We start from the raw sequence: 15,330 nt of genomic DNA, 5'->3' as shown, positions 1-15,330 counted from the left end.
ATTTCGAAATTTTGAAATTTTGAACTTTTAAAATCGCCTTATAAGGAAATTTTCCTTTTATAGGATAGATCTACGTTACACAAAACGTCCAAAAAAGGAAATTTGGTAACACCAACTTCCTTATTTGGACATTTGTGTAACGTTACATTGCCATAAAAGGAGATTTTCCTTATAAGGAGAATCTCCTTATAAGGAGATTTTAAAATTCAAAAATTCGAAAAATCAATTTTTCGAAATTTTGGCACTTTTCATCCAAACGGTACACCGTAACCATCTTTAAATTTGAATTATTATATATTAGTGCTTAGAAAAAATGCGTCATCGTAGGGGTTCGCTCGCAAAAGATATAAGATCTGCACTCTTTAAAGTGTGTAACATTCCTGAAATAAAAGCGAATGCAGGCATAAAAATTGCCAATTGGAAAAAAGATAATCGTATAATGAAAGCTTATTCAAGTCTGTGGAATACAGATGATACTGGACTCTCTGTAATTAATGAAATTATCATAAAAGCAATGCCAAAAGAGTCCAAAAATAATTGTTTGACGCCTTCAATTATTTCCTTTGCTCTTGCTGTCTGTAGCATTGTTTTGAATCCACACAGTAATGAGATTCGTTGTACAGAAGATGCTATTAAAAAGCGATCTTCAATCTTTCTGGTATGCACGTGTCTATTATAATAAGTAAAATTGTAAAACACATACTAACTGTTTTCTTTAAAAATAGATGTTATTAAAAGAAAATAAAATACCAAAAGAATCTGACATCCCAGATGATTCAAATGAAAAAGAAAAATCAAGTCTTGATAGTACTGATGAAAGTTCTGAAGATAATGATGATTCAAGATTATTTGAGTAGATTTTTTTTTTTTGCAGAATGCAAAACAATTTATTACGAAGTAGATTTATAGTATAATCTTTTATTTGCAATGGCAGTTTATTATAACTCGAAAATTTTATTATAAATAATGAAAATTCTTTTATTTAAAAAATGTAAATTTTTATTGCTGAATAAATATGAAAATTTTTATTATCAAAGAAATTCGGAATTTTTTTACTACTAAATAAATTTAAGAATTCTTGCTATCAAAAAATTTCAAACTTTTTTACCATCAAAATACCTTCAAAACTTCTTATTATTAAAATAAACTTGAAATTTTTTACTATTAAATAAACTCAAAAATTCTTACTATTACAATAAATTTGATATTTTTCACTACAAAGATAATTTCAAAGATTCTCATTATTAAGTAAACTCATAGTATTGCATGTCCCGTGGATCCCCGTGCAGGGCGCAGTTTAGCGTGATTTTTTATACATGTGAAATTTTGCAAATTGCAAATTTACACCCTTTTTAAACTCCTGATGTTAGCGATGCTGGCCAATCTATTTCAATATCCATAATATTAATCCTATATGATCGATTAATATCTAGCGCTAGCCAATCCGCTTATATTTTAGTTGATTGATATTTTTCATAAATTCACGTGGATTACTTTTAACTATCGTATTTTTCCAAAATACTGAGTATTCCCATGTATAATCATTGTTGATATTAATTTCACTGTTAATCCTTCCATCTTTGCCTTATCCAAAAGCGCCGCTTTGCATAATCCGTCAGCTAAATCGTTACCCAAATTATTTGAATGACTTTTAACTTTAAAAATAGAAATTTCAAATCTACTATCATTAATGACGCTCCAAAATTAATATTCCAAATTCGGCGCGTTGACCAAATAATTCGATTCTCGTTAAACAAACTAGACCATAATTCGACTACACCCATATTATCTGTGTATATGTTAACTTTTCTATTTTCTTTAACCATCATTAACGCTGCTAATATTGCCAATAACTCTAATTCGATAACTTCAAAATTGTTCATAATTTTAAATAATTTTTTTGTATGATATTACCTTGACTATTAATCACTACCCATCCTATACTATTATGATTATCTTTATTTTTACTAGCATCCGTGTAAATGTTTAGATTGTCATCAACTCTAAAATTTAAATTGTTAATATAACTATCTATCAATATTTTATATCCTTCATAATTAATAAAAATATCTTCTATAACTTTCATTCTATTATCTATATTTAATAGTGTCTCTATATCGTCATTATCGTGGAAATTATATTCTAAATCACTCCAAAAATTTTTAACTATTTTGTTATTGCTATATTCATCATATACTTCTTTAATTATTATTTCATAGCTACTACTGTATACTTCCCGATTACTACGATCCTTAATTAATTTATTTTCTAATAATAAATCATCCCGGTAGTATTTTTCCTTTGCTACTTCTACCTGCTTCGTTAGTTAATCTTTTCCAGGTTTTCATTTTATTATTTCGTCAATTAATTGCGTGACATACTACATAACGTTAACTGATTTAATACTGGCCACATTAGCTGATAATGTCTTATTATTTTTATATTTTATTGTATTTTTATTTTTAATTATGAGAGGTAGATACATTTGTGAGATACGAGAGTACAATGAATTTTTACAAAAAAGACACCTACGCTATTGATCTATACTAAATGTACAAAATCCAACCGGCGGACCCACCCTTCGTTAGAACTGATAACGTCTTATTATTGATCATTTCATCAATCGTTGTATGTCCCACTGGTCGAAGTAATGTGATGTACACGGAGTTTATCACACTTGTTTATTTTTAACAAGTTCAACGTGTGATTGTGAAACTTCAGTTAAATTTAATTTACAGCTGGAAATAACGAAATGTACAAGATAAATCATGTGTGGAAACTTAGTTTATAAATTTACATTATTAAATCTCAATTAAATTATCATCTAAACTTCTAGTAAACTAATATTAAATTTTTATACGCAAATCATCAATAAATTTCAGTTAAATTTCAAGTAAATTAACAATAAATTATAGTAAATTATTATTAAATTATTAAATTTCTTTTTTTATTAACAGATGAATCGATTATTAAATTCCAAATAATTACAATTAATCACTTATATTTAATTCGATCAGTCACATGACTTATTTAATAAAATACGATCTATTTTTTTTTATTTTTTTATTTTATTACGCAAGAGGTCGGAGCTTATGTTTTCCTTTTTAGAAAGTTTTCCCTGGACTTTTTGGTAAAGTTTCTTCCACATTTACTTTAAGAAACAACATTAACCTCGTTCCTTTTTTTCTTTTTAAGAAGTGTCTTTTAGCAAATCTCTGGTAAGTAAGGAAGGGCAGGTCTTTATTTTAAATATCTACTAACTTTCTTTTATCTTTGCAAGGTCCTATTTCATACAGGAAATATGTTTCAGTATGTGCTTCAAAAATTTACTTTTTTTTGTCTTTTTAATGATTTCTAGCTAACACTTCAACACTTCTCACTTTCATTTTTAGTTTGGGTTCTCGAGTAATGGTACGTTTTGAATATAAAATTATCTTTATTTTTTAAAGAATTGTTAGCTAATGTTCCTTTTTTCTTTTTTTGCAAGTTTTGGCTTCGGATGCTTAGAACTTGGATGATGGTATGTTTCAATTAAAAAAAAGATCATATTACTAATTAATTATTATCGTTATTACTAAATCAAGATTTTTAACTTTATATTGCATTTATTTATTAGGACAATATGATGTGAATTATAATATATCATTGCTTATTATGGCTTTAATATAATAGAAATATAATGATAATGTAATAAATGTAATAAAAATACAACGTTAATATAATAAAAGTATAACTTTAGTATCATAAAATGTACTTAATGAAATAAAAAAATTTGATTATAGTTTAATGTGAATATATTTGAAAAATAAACAAAGTTTCATTTTATTTTATTTTCAGTGTGATATAAATATAAACAACATATAAATGAAGTTTCCATTATCAAAAATAGGGTGGAAACTTAATGGAAACGGGACAAGTTTCCAAGAATTTCCAAAATTTACATTTATTTGAAATTTGTGATAAATCTACGAGAAATGGGCCGTGTGAATGAAGTTTCACAACTAGAAATTTGTAGTACATGGGCCTACTTTCCCCTTGGTTACGTGTTTATGTATCCATTGTGATTACAAAATTTGATACTATCTTCAGCCAAATTCCTTAATGCCTCTACATTCCTCTATTATTACTTCGAATATGCTGTACGTCATTAAAAATACATCCATTGAACCATAATATTCCTTTAATTGACGCAATTTAATTTCATTATTCTTCCTAAAGTTCCATTATGATTAGTACTGTAGATGGCTTTAATTAATTAAGGATTCTTTTTGTAGCGCTTTAATACTTTTACAACCCAGAAAGTCTTTGTCATACACTATACAATTACTTGTACTTGTTGCCAAATGACATTTGGATTTGATTAAATTCCTGAATAAAACGGTGCATTGAAGTTGATATTCTATCATAGGTATTACTACAATGATACATTCTTTTGCCGTTACTGTAATTTTTTCTACCGCATAACATTAAGTCATTAATCATCTTTTTAATTATATTTTTAATGGATAAATTATGTAATCCACGCGTTTATCGTACCCAGTAAATAGTTTTTGTATAAATTTATACCAAACGGGCTCATTGGCTCGAAATTAGCTCAAATTTATGCAAAAAGTAATCCAAATTTAAGCCAATCTAGAGCCAATTATCATATATGGATGAGCCCATTTGGTACAAATTTATACAAAAACTATTTACTGGGTAGTATTGTTGTTGGTGATTTACTGGCGGTGCACGATTGTTTCTGAATTTACATTCATTAGTGAAATGATTATTTCTTTTGCAGATGTTACAAAATCGATGCATTCTATTGTTGCATTCAATTTTTTTGCGAAAAGGCCGATTACATATTCTCTGTGATCAATCACCCACGTAAATGATTCATCATTTATAAGTTATAACTATATCTGTTTTTGTAGCATAACTTCTATCTTGTTCGGTGCCAAAAGTACATATGACTTTGATCTTTCCGTTGGCACGTGACTTGACATCTTCCCCAGATTTACCGTAGTAACACCACAAATTTTATAATTAAAATTTCACCCCACGTGACCGGTGACAGTTAAGGGGTTGTGAAAAAAATAATTTTGGAAGGCAAAAAAAACCTAAGTCCCTCAGATAAATATAAACAGTGAAAACGCGGTGGGTGTGATGCCGGTGATGAATATTATTAGGTCACGTGGGGTGAAAAATTTAGCGGTGTTACTGGGGAAGAATCCCACCGCGTTTTCACTGTTTATATTTATCTGAGGGACTTTGGGGTAGAGGTCTGCAAACGGGACCCGGAACCCGGAAACCCTAACCCGGCCCGGACCCGGATCCGGGTTTGGGCTGGCAAATTTTCTTCAAAATTCACCGGCCGGGTCCGGGCCGGCACATGAATTTTCGTCAAACCCGGATTTTCGTAATTCCGGCCAAAATCGTCTTAATTCCGGCCGAAATTAAACTGGCCAAAATTAAGTTGGCCAATTTTTTTGTTTTTACAACAAAATAATATAATAAAAGTCCGGGTCCGGTCCGGGCCGGGTTTTTGATATTTTAAGTCCGGGCCGGGCCGGGCCGGGCACTTTATGTTAATTTCCAAGTGCGGGCCGGGCCGGGTTGTAAAATAGTGGTCAATGCAGACCTCTACTTTGGGGGTTTTTTTTTTTTTTTGCCTCCCAAAATTATTTTTTTCACAACCCTTAACTGTCACCGGTCACGTGGGGTGAAATTTTAATTATAAAATTGGTGGTGTTACTACGGTAAATTTATACCGTGATTTGATGCCTTCCTTAAGTTTGTATCCTAGTCCTTCCATGCGATGATCTGTAATTTTGTATAGCCTAAAAATAAAAAGACTGACCATTATTAACTATTCTGCTACTTACCAACGTCAACATCGATAATAGATAATCATTTCAAGTATCGTATTATTCACTTTTTAGGTTAACTTTCTATATTATTTTTTTATGCTCTATAGCCAAAACCTTCAAGCATTGGATCAGGGAACGGTAAACGAAAGTAAATAAGCTAAAGGTTATGTAAAGTTTGTCGATATCCTACGCCCGATAAATATTATAAATATTTGTTATCACATGGTCTGGTTTTTCGGAATAAAAACTAGAAAATGGGCATCATTTATAGGAAATTTTTTATGTCGCTATTTAATGTATGACTTATTCTTAATATCAATTTTTAATTTTCGTCATATAAAAAGCTTGACGATATACTATATAGTAAAAGATTAAATAACATTTCGAATTTCGATAATATATTAATATTTGTTTATAGCGTTGTTTTCTGAGTAAGAACGGTTAATCCAGCATGTGTGCAGCTAATGGATAATATACAACAAAATGTAAATATTATTATATATTATTAACAACCAAGAAAAAAAGTAATTTAATGACATTCTGATATTTCGCCAAATCACGGGTTTGAATAAAATTTTCAATTGAATGTGTCCAGATAAAATAGCAATATAAAATACTACCATATTCTAATCGAAACAAAAATTTCAATGAAATCATTGATAATTTAATTCAAGAAAAAAATCAAAATATTCGTAAACCAAATGATATAATATTTGAATGGATACCATACAATCAATTGAATGATATTAAAGAAATAAACAATGTTTTATATTTAGCAATATGCAAATTCCTATTAGATACAACAGTTTTTTCTAAATTGTGCGGATCCATAATTTGATCTTTCATTTTAAGTCAAAAAGTATCATTCGCTTTTTTTGTTTAAAGACTAATGATATTTGAATATTTGGCGTTTAGACTTCCAATCTTCCGCTTGATAATTAATTACAGTAATTCCTATCATAACAAAATTTAGTCTTTAGAAAGCTAATAGCCGTAATAACCGTAACTAACAATTCTTTACGCTAAACGATAAAAATTAAACTTGCCATAATTTTCTAATTAATATGTTTATGATGAGATCATAAAATTGTTCGCGAAGGCTTTTAAAAATCAAGATTGTATGAAATTTTATATTGCGATATTTATTAAATAAAATTAATACAAATAAATTAATAATTCAAGTCTCGATAAAAAAAAAGGTTCGAAAATAACATTATTTGATAATAATCTGATAAAATACAATATATAAAATTAGTCACAATGATGTCACACTAACTAGATGACTTAGGTTGCTATTTAATTTTTCAGTTGTCTGACAGGTCAATGCAAGTGTTTTCTCCCAAGAAAGATACATATTACACTTTCCAATATACTGAAGATTTAGATCTCCTGGATCTAATGATCATGATCCTTTTCGAATTGACACGCCACTTTAATTTATCCGTTACATTCGAGTTAAAACTCCTAAACCAGAATTTCAATTTCAAATTGGAACTTTCGATTTGAATGTACAATTTCATGAAATGTGATCATATCCCAAACCAAAATTTTAGAGACATATTTAGTAGTGTTTGATTATATTCAATACAAATGATATTTGGCATTTAGCTGCGGCTAAAGATTAAATCTCACCAGTGATCATCAGCATACTAGTGTCACCACCGATTGTTCACTATTCGTCAGGTAGTAACAGAAATAAAATATTGGTAATTCACAAAATTCGGCAATAAATCGGTAAGAAATTGATATCAATTTGACAGGTAAGTATAGGATAAAATCCGATATAGATATGTAAAATAAAATGAATATGACGATCAGTAAATGATCAGCACAAATTAAAAATATTCGTGTTTTATTAATAAATCAGAAATTAATAAACTGTATATAATTAAACAATAACAAACGATAAATGATTGGAAATCGGAAATAAATTGTGTATCTTTATTAACAAGTATCAACAATCGACAAGGAATCGACCATATTACTGCCTCATTCGGCGCTCTGTAATATTCGTTATTCCTTTACAAGGGTTTTTCTTATACTAATAATCGTTAACAATTTCTAACTCCCCAAAAATCAGTCATCCCACTTTCCTTTAAATATCTTCCATAATTTGGTACATTTTCATCTATAGTTCAACTTGTCCTTTGGTCAAATAATCCGCGGTACAAATCGTCCTTTGGATATCTTGTCCGAAGTTCAAATTGTACTACTAAGCCTCCGATGATCATCATCCAGCCACTTATTATCTAATCTTCCAATTTCCGTTGTTTTTTTCCCAATAAAATATATAAACTATAAACTATAAAAATATATGTATATATACTAATAAACTATAAAAAAAATAAAATCTAAAATATAAAAATAATTTTCGTAACACTAGCATTAGAGTTGACCATTTTAGCCATGGACAAACATCTAACGGCCAAAGACCATGCGCCAATTAGTTATATAATTTTTACAAAATTTCACTTTTCTTCCTTTTTCAAAAAACGGGTATTAGGATTCACTGTACATCTGAATTTCCTATGAATTTACATATTCGTGAAATGTTACTAGAATAATTACAAGTCACACAAGCCATAGTAGTGTTAAGCGAATAATTATTCTCCTCTCCACTTTCTTTATCCTCATTTTCATATTCTTTTTTCTCATTTTCATTTTCCTTCACAAGTTTGGAACCATGAAAGTGAGAGATTGTGTGGTAGTACATCTGATATTTATTGCAGTTCAATTTATTAATACTATAAATTTTTAAATATAGTACTAGTTATTAATTCTTTTTGGAAAGTAATAATAAAGTAATTATAATCACTTTAATTACTTTAATTTTTAATAGTAATAATAGGACCATTAACTATTATTCATAATTATAAGTTAAATATAAATACTATTAAACTAACCTTGTAAAACGTACTAATTTATGAAAAACTCCGTGAATATGATACATTTATGAGAAAATAATTTATGTGACTTGGATAATTTTCATGTTTGACTGAGGCTATAAACTCCGTGAATATGATACATTTACGGAAATAAAAAAATTTATTATATATTTATATTACCCTGTATAAGTTAAGTGTATTGTAACGTGTAACATGTCTCCGTACGGATTGTCATCTATTGTCATCTTAAAATAGATCGGTTTAACCGGTGATCATGCCAATTAAACAATAGGAATGTTTCATGTTAAAAATTGCTCCATTTTTATGCTGTGTTACCATCGCTCTCTATCATTTTTTACGCTAAATTAAGACATAAAGTTTTATGATTATCCTTCCATTTCTCAGAGTTGTCTTACAAATGGTAATGGTTTCACATCCCTAGGTATAATAGATGAGGAGTAATATGTCAAAATGTCAGCAAATTGGCTTGTTTATTGCGTCATTTCACACCCAATGATCATAGATAACAAGGAGTAATAATACATCAAAATGTCAAAATTTTATAACACAAATTTGGTAATATAATAATAGAAATGCTTTAAATTTTTTTTTCTTTTGAAACACGTTTGATAAAAAGAAAAGTTATTAATAGTTAATAAATAAATCAAGATTATAATGAATAGAAACATATATAAATGTTCTGTTGTTCTTGTAATCTATCTCCCAAGTAAAAAATTTATCATTTTTCAAGTCTCCCATTTACCAATTGAAACACAATTTTCTGCCTTAGTAAAAAATGTTCAATTTAAAGGTGTTGATCACTTTTATCTGTTTAATATCCATCTGTTGTTCTTTTGTCTCATCTCAGAATATACTATCTTCTTCTCAAAATATATCATCACGAGATATATTATCCCAAAATACATCTCAAAATCAAGATATATCAACTCAAGATATATCATTTATTTATGAAGAACCGATTAATGGGTTAAAATTTTATAATACTTACACCTTTAGTTTAGAGGGTTCTTTCTCGATTTGGATGATCCTTGAAGATGAAGATCCAGCGTGCATATTACCTCATTTACATTTACGATTTATAGATAAAACAGGAAAAATCAAATATATGGATTTTAATTATACTCTACCTGCAGAAGCAATTTGTCCCTTTAATATGGAGATTTTACCCTTAGCTTATAATCATATAATAATAGTTTATGTTAAATCAAACAATGGTATTAAGGGAAAATATGGCAAAATAATTAATTACAGCAATGAGTCTATAAAGTAAGTTTAAACAATGGAATCCTTATTAATGAAATCAATAATATTGATTTAATAATATTATTTTTTTAGTGAAATATATTTAGGAAATGCTAATGGATCTGTTAGATTTAGCATATCAGGTAAAGAACTTATTAGTATTGAAAAACCAGATAAAGAAGGAATAGCAATATGGCGTTTATTTAGCATTTCGTGAGTATTTTTACAAATAACAATTAGTTTTTTTTTTTTTTGAAAATTAACTTTTTTACCTTATTTTAGAGATATTACAAGGGGAAAAGTGATAGAACATAAAAATGTTGAATTTCATGCACCAAATCTATTATCGTATACCTTGGTAGATAGTTTAAGTTTTTCATTAACAGATGGAGGTTTTGGTTTTATGTATATTTTAAAATATGATGAAACAAAAGGATCATCAGTAATGAGAGATCCAAATCTTCAATACTGGAGAGTTTATACATCATTTCTTAGAGTAGGTGCAGATTCACCTATGGCACCTTTTCTGGTTTACCAAACCACCGAAAAATTAAATAATCTAACAATTAAATTATGTACTGTGACTTATAATGCTGAAGGATATGTATGTATTATGGCATTAAATAATACAATCATAAATAAGAAGAATAATAAGTCACAGACTGAGGTAAATTACTATCAGTTGAGATTTTTATCAACTGGGGCTATAGTACGATTAAATATAGTTTCTAATCCAACAAATAATACAAACATTGATTTGATAAGTTTAAATTATGGAGGATTTCTTTTGCAACATAGTCATAATAGTGTAATGAATTATTATCTTTTAGATGATGATGGTAATTATATGCAATCACAGGGATCTTTTGGGCCAGAATTTATTCATTTTAATATGTTTCGTATAAATAATACTATTTTTGGAATAAAGAAGCAGAGTAACAATAAATTGGAGTTTTTATTAAAATCTTTACCAAGATTAAATAATCATAGTAAGCTTTTAATTTCTTTTCTTTCTTCACATCCCTATAAAAAAATTCTGGAAAAAACTCTGATAAATGATCAATTTTTAAAGAAATTCAGATACAGGATCATTTTTTGAAAATTTTTTATAGGGCATATATATATATACATATTTATTTAATTTTTTTTTTATCTGTAGGTACTGAATATAATTGTCCCATAATTGAAACTACAAAGCCAGCTATTAATGAAGTCATTGATCCTTTAATTAAAGAAATAATGATCAAGTATACCATTCCAGTAAAGTTATCTACTGCGAATGTTTCGATATTTCAACTAAGTGATGATCCAGATAAACCGGATCTATTAAGACAAACATTTTCAGGAGATTATAAACTATGTACTGTTGGACATGATAATTACACAGTGCATATCCCAATTTTTGAAAGCACATTTAGCCAACCCAATTCCTCCTATTATGTGTTGGTTGAGAATAATTTTGTCATCTCTCAAGAGAGAGATGAACCTTTAATAGGAATTAAAGAGAAACTTTGGATGCTTTCAACAAGTAATATACATATTTTTTTAAAAAAAATTTTTTAATGATTGAATAGAAAAATTTATATTCTATTACTATATTTAGGACCACTTAAAGCGGCACAACATTCAGATTCGATTACAGGAATACTTCGACTAAATGAGGAAGGAAGTTTGAAATTTCTCCAAGCAAATCATTCAATATTTTTCATGAATATGATTCAAGAAATTTCTAAGATAATTCCAGTAAATGAACAGAGGTTGGCAACAAGTGGCAGATGGATGTATGACCCTACTTCTCCAAAGAAAATATTATTATCATTTAACATAAATGAAGCTAAAGATGATAATACAGTTGAACCAAATACCCAAACAATATTTGAAAATTTAAATACCTTGATCAAACAAAAAAGGTTTACTGCACTTTCATTTAATGAATATACATCATTAATTGATGAAAGTGCACCTTTTATAATGACCAAAGATTATTTCAAAGAATTTTATCCATTAATTATAATTTTTATAGCAGGTTTAGTAGTTTTAATAGTATTATATATTTTGGCGCGTATAAAAAATCCCAAAGGAAAAAACTTTGCAATATTTGAGACCTGTTTTATAATACAAGATATTGCCGTAGATCTAGTATTCATATTACTGAAAGTTAAAAATACACCACATTTAATAATTCCAGCGTAAGAAATTTCATTTAATATTATTTTATTTATATTATTTTGAAGGTTAATTTGACTGATTACTAATTTTCTTATTTATTATTATTTAGTAAAATATTCTTTATTTTACCTATTGTAATTAATATTTTATTAGCCATAAATATTTTTGTATCTGAAATGGCAACAAATCCATCATTCTCTAAATGGGTTTCAAAGTCTCTGACACTATCATCAATTTGCACATTATTATCAGCCATTGACATACAAATATTAAATACTTTCTCATCGGATTTATTTGGCCTTAAAATATTTTCAGCTCCTTTGACTAAGAAATCACAAAAAATAATGCTTTGGGGTAGTATCATAAGCATCTTCATTGAAGATGTACCTCAATTCATTATCCAGTGGCTATATTACAATAGTGTTATAACGTATGATCTTATTCCAACTCTTGCGCTTGCATCTGGTGGGTTAGTTATAGGAAATAAACTAATTACAAGATCATATCACGCGTTATTAAGATGGAGTCATCGACGCGATAAAGTTAAAGAATTTATTAAACGTGGACATTTATCTGCTGCTTCTATAAGATCAATAAGGTCCAATGTTGAAAATTAAAGCAGAAGCAGAGAAAAAGATCTTACCGAAAATTTTGATTTATGGCGATAAAATAAAAAATCAATGAATTATTTCTTTGAAACATCTTATAGTTTATAGAAATCTCTCGAGTGCTTTATGAAATTAGCAATATCACTGTAATTACTGCGGTTATCGAATACTACAGATCATGTATATACTCTACCATATTTTTTAATAAAAACATAACGAATAATAAACGTTTTTCGACTTTATATTCAGTTCCAAATTTCTCGAATATAACGTCTTGGCACGTGCTTTGCATTTCATATGAGAAAGATATCGGTAAAATGCATAACCACGCCAATAAAAGTAATAATGAAGGTTCAGTATGTTATTTCTGCTAAAATATATGTGAAATATTTCGACAAAGTAACTTATCGAAAAATTATCTAAATTATCTAAACATGATAACAACGAATTTTAATTAAAATATAAAGTGAATTTTGACCGGATTACTAGTATAGTTAATGTAATATTTGAGTTTATTACGATATTGATGATAAGCTTGTAAGGTAATTATTGTTCTTCAGATTTTTCGCATTATAACTTTACATAATTTACTAAGGGATATTAAGAAATGATAACAAAGATAACATTAAAATGATAGGATAAAATAAATAAATAAATAAATAGATCTCTTAAGTAATTATTTTAACAATTTGCCATTGATTTTTATATTTAATTTTTAATTTTTAAATATCACATTTTAATTAAAAGAATCCGATAGACAATATATATAATTAAAAAACTCTGGCTACGTGTTATATGCCACTGCCTCGAATTACTTCAAATCATCTAGAAACCTTTCAAAAGCTGTATCTTTATTTTATATTTTTCTTGAAGTCTGTATATAAATCAAAGGATATAAAAATCAATGATTTGGCTTGTTAATTACTCTTTGATATTCAGTGCAAGTAGTAATCAACATACCATCATCATTTCTTTGGTTAAGTCTTCAGCTGGCTTTTTATTACGTAAGTGATCAATAATAAAAGAGACTAATTCATCTTCTTGTACGCCGAGATATTTAACAATTTTTTTTACTTACAAATGGCTGTAACCTTTTGCTAAGAATATTCTATTGTGAAATAATTATTATTTATGTTAATAAAAACTAAAACCAATTTTTTTTTAAAAAAAAGGAAGAAAATTACGAACCACATATGAAACTACCTCACCTAATTCCTTCCATTTAACATTCATTCCAATTTCAATGTCCTTCTTTATCCGTTGGTATAGTTGTCACTAATTCTTTAATTTTCTTTTTCTTCTGTTTTGTTTTCATCGTCCTATATTCTATACTAGGAACTAAAATTCGACGTTTACGTTTTGATTCAATACCTTCTTCATCGTCAAAATCCTCATCCGTCTTCAGCTGGGTCATTAATGCAGCGCGACGTTTTGATGCAAGATTAAGAGTTAGTTTTGGTTTATCGCTGTTATTTTGTGAAGCACCATTGTGACAAGCGTTAGAATTTCTTTTTCGTTATTTAATTCTGCTTCTATAGCTTCTTCACGCTGCTTTCAAGCGTCTGTAGTCGATGTTTCTCAAGCTCAATTTCTTGCTGTTCTCGCAACCTATCTGCCTCATCCATGGCCAATTCACGTGCTCTGAACTGTTTTCGATGGGACCACCGCCGAACTACATAAATTATAAAAAAAGTTAAAATTCATAATTTTTCCGTTAAATTTGATTACAAGATGAATGTGATATATACCTCCTGTCTTTGTAATATTCTTCTTGACCTCTATCAGCTTCAATGTCATCGTCCCCGCCATTCCGCTAACTTTCTCGCCATTATTTCCCGATCTCGAATTTGTTTTTCTCTAATATCTAAATCTTGTTCTGCTTCACATTCACGATTTGTTGCCATGTTTCTTCTCTATGATGTTGGCATCGTATTTCTCTCTAATATAAGATAATTATTATTAAAATCAGTAATATATAATCCAAAAACAAAATTTTATATAATTTTTAATATTGTACCTCTTTAAAAGCCATTTCCATTTCAGTTTTTCTTTTAGCTTGTCTGCGTTGTTCCTCTTCTTCATCGTCTAAAATATAAGATTCGCGTCTTGATTCTCTTGCTTGCCGATCTTGATCTCTACCTCTATCGCAATCCCGCTCTCTTTCTCTCTCACTTTCTCTCTCTCTATTTTCCCTTTCCATGTGAACGTTCCCTTTCTTTTTCAGCTTTAGCTCTACGATTTGCTCGTTCTTCCTCTTCTCTCTGACGCTCTCGTTTTTTTGCTGCAGCACGTCGAAAGGATGCTACCTCTCGGTAAATAACATCCTTTTGATCTGGAGGAAGTTCAGCGGTAAATATATGTCATCATCCTTTTCTTCATGTTCTGTTTTTATTTCTGTAGCTGGTGAGCTAATTTATTTTCATGCTGCGAATTTATTGAAGGTGACAGATCTCTTCTATCCTGTGGCTTAGTCACGTTTCAACAACGATTATAACTCATAACAAGACATTTTATCTAACTCTGTATCATGCTCAAAGAAAAAAATTATTTCTA

General features: G+C 28.6%; 3 protein-coding genes across 3 annotated transcripts; 2 read left to right on the top strand and 1 right to left on the bottom strand.

Moving 5' to 3' along the window:
- Positions 1-313: 313 nt before the first annotated feature.
- Positions 314-857, top strand: OCT59_007883 (uncharacterized protein; the record flags this gene model as incomplete). Its single annotated transcript, XM_025328709.1, has 2 exons — positions 314-658; positions 726-857. The coding sequence occupies 2 exons, from the start codon at positions 314-316 to the stop codon at positions 855-857; spliced, it is 477 nt and encodes a 158-aa protein (XP_025165420.1).
- Positions 858-9,533: 8,676 nt separating this feature from the next.
- OCT59_007882 (uncharacterized protein) lies at positions 9,534-12,786 on the top strand (the record flags this gene model as incomplete). Its single annotated transcript, XM_066142090.1, has 6 exons — positions 9,534-10,024; positions 10,094-10,213; positions 10,283-10,989; positions 11,160-11,528; positions 11,604-12,189; positions 12,279-12,786. 6 exons carry the CDS (start codon positions 9,534-9,536, stop codon positions 12,784-12,786), a joined length of 2,781 nt encoding a protein of 926 aa, XP_065999000.1.
- Positions 12,787-14,017: 1,231 nt separating this feature from the next.
- OCT59_007881 (uncharacterized protein) lies at positions 14,018-14,977 on the bottom strand (the record flags this gene model as incomplete). The annotated part of the gene is made up of 5 exons (XM_066142089.1): positions 14,018-14,243; positions 14,414-14,449; positions 14,526-14,590; positions 14,669-14,716; positions 14,795-14,977. The coding sequence occupies 5 exons, from the start codon at positions 14,975-14,977 to the stop codon at positions 14,018-14,020; spliced, it is 558 nt and encodes a 185-aa protein (XP_065998999.1).
- Positions 14,978-15,330: the final 353 nt, after the last annotated feature.

This window comes from Rhizophagus irregularis, chromosome 16, assembly GCF_026210795.1.
Source record: "Rhizophagus irregularis chromosome 16, complete sequence".
NCBI classification, from domain to species: Eukaryota; Fungi; Glomeromycota; class Glomeromycetes; order Glomerales; family Glomeraceae; genus Rhizophagus; species Rhizophagus irregularis.
The sequence above is the reverse complement of the archived record's forward strand: the minus strand, read 5'-3'. Positions and strand labels throughout refer to the sequence as shown.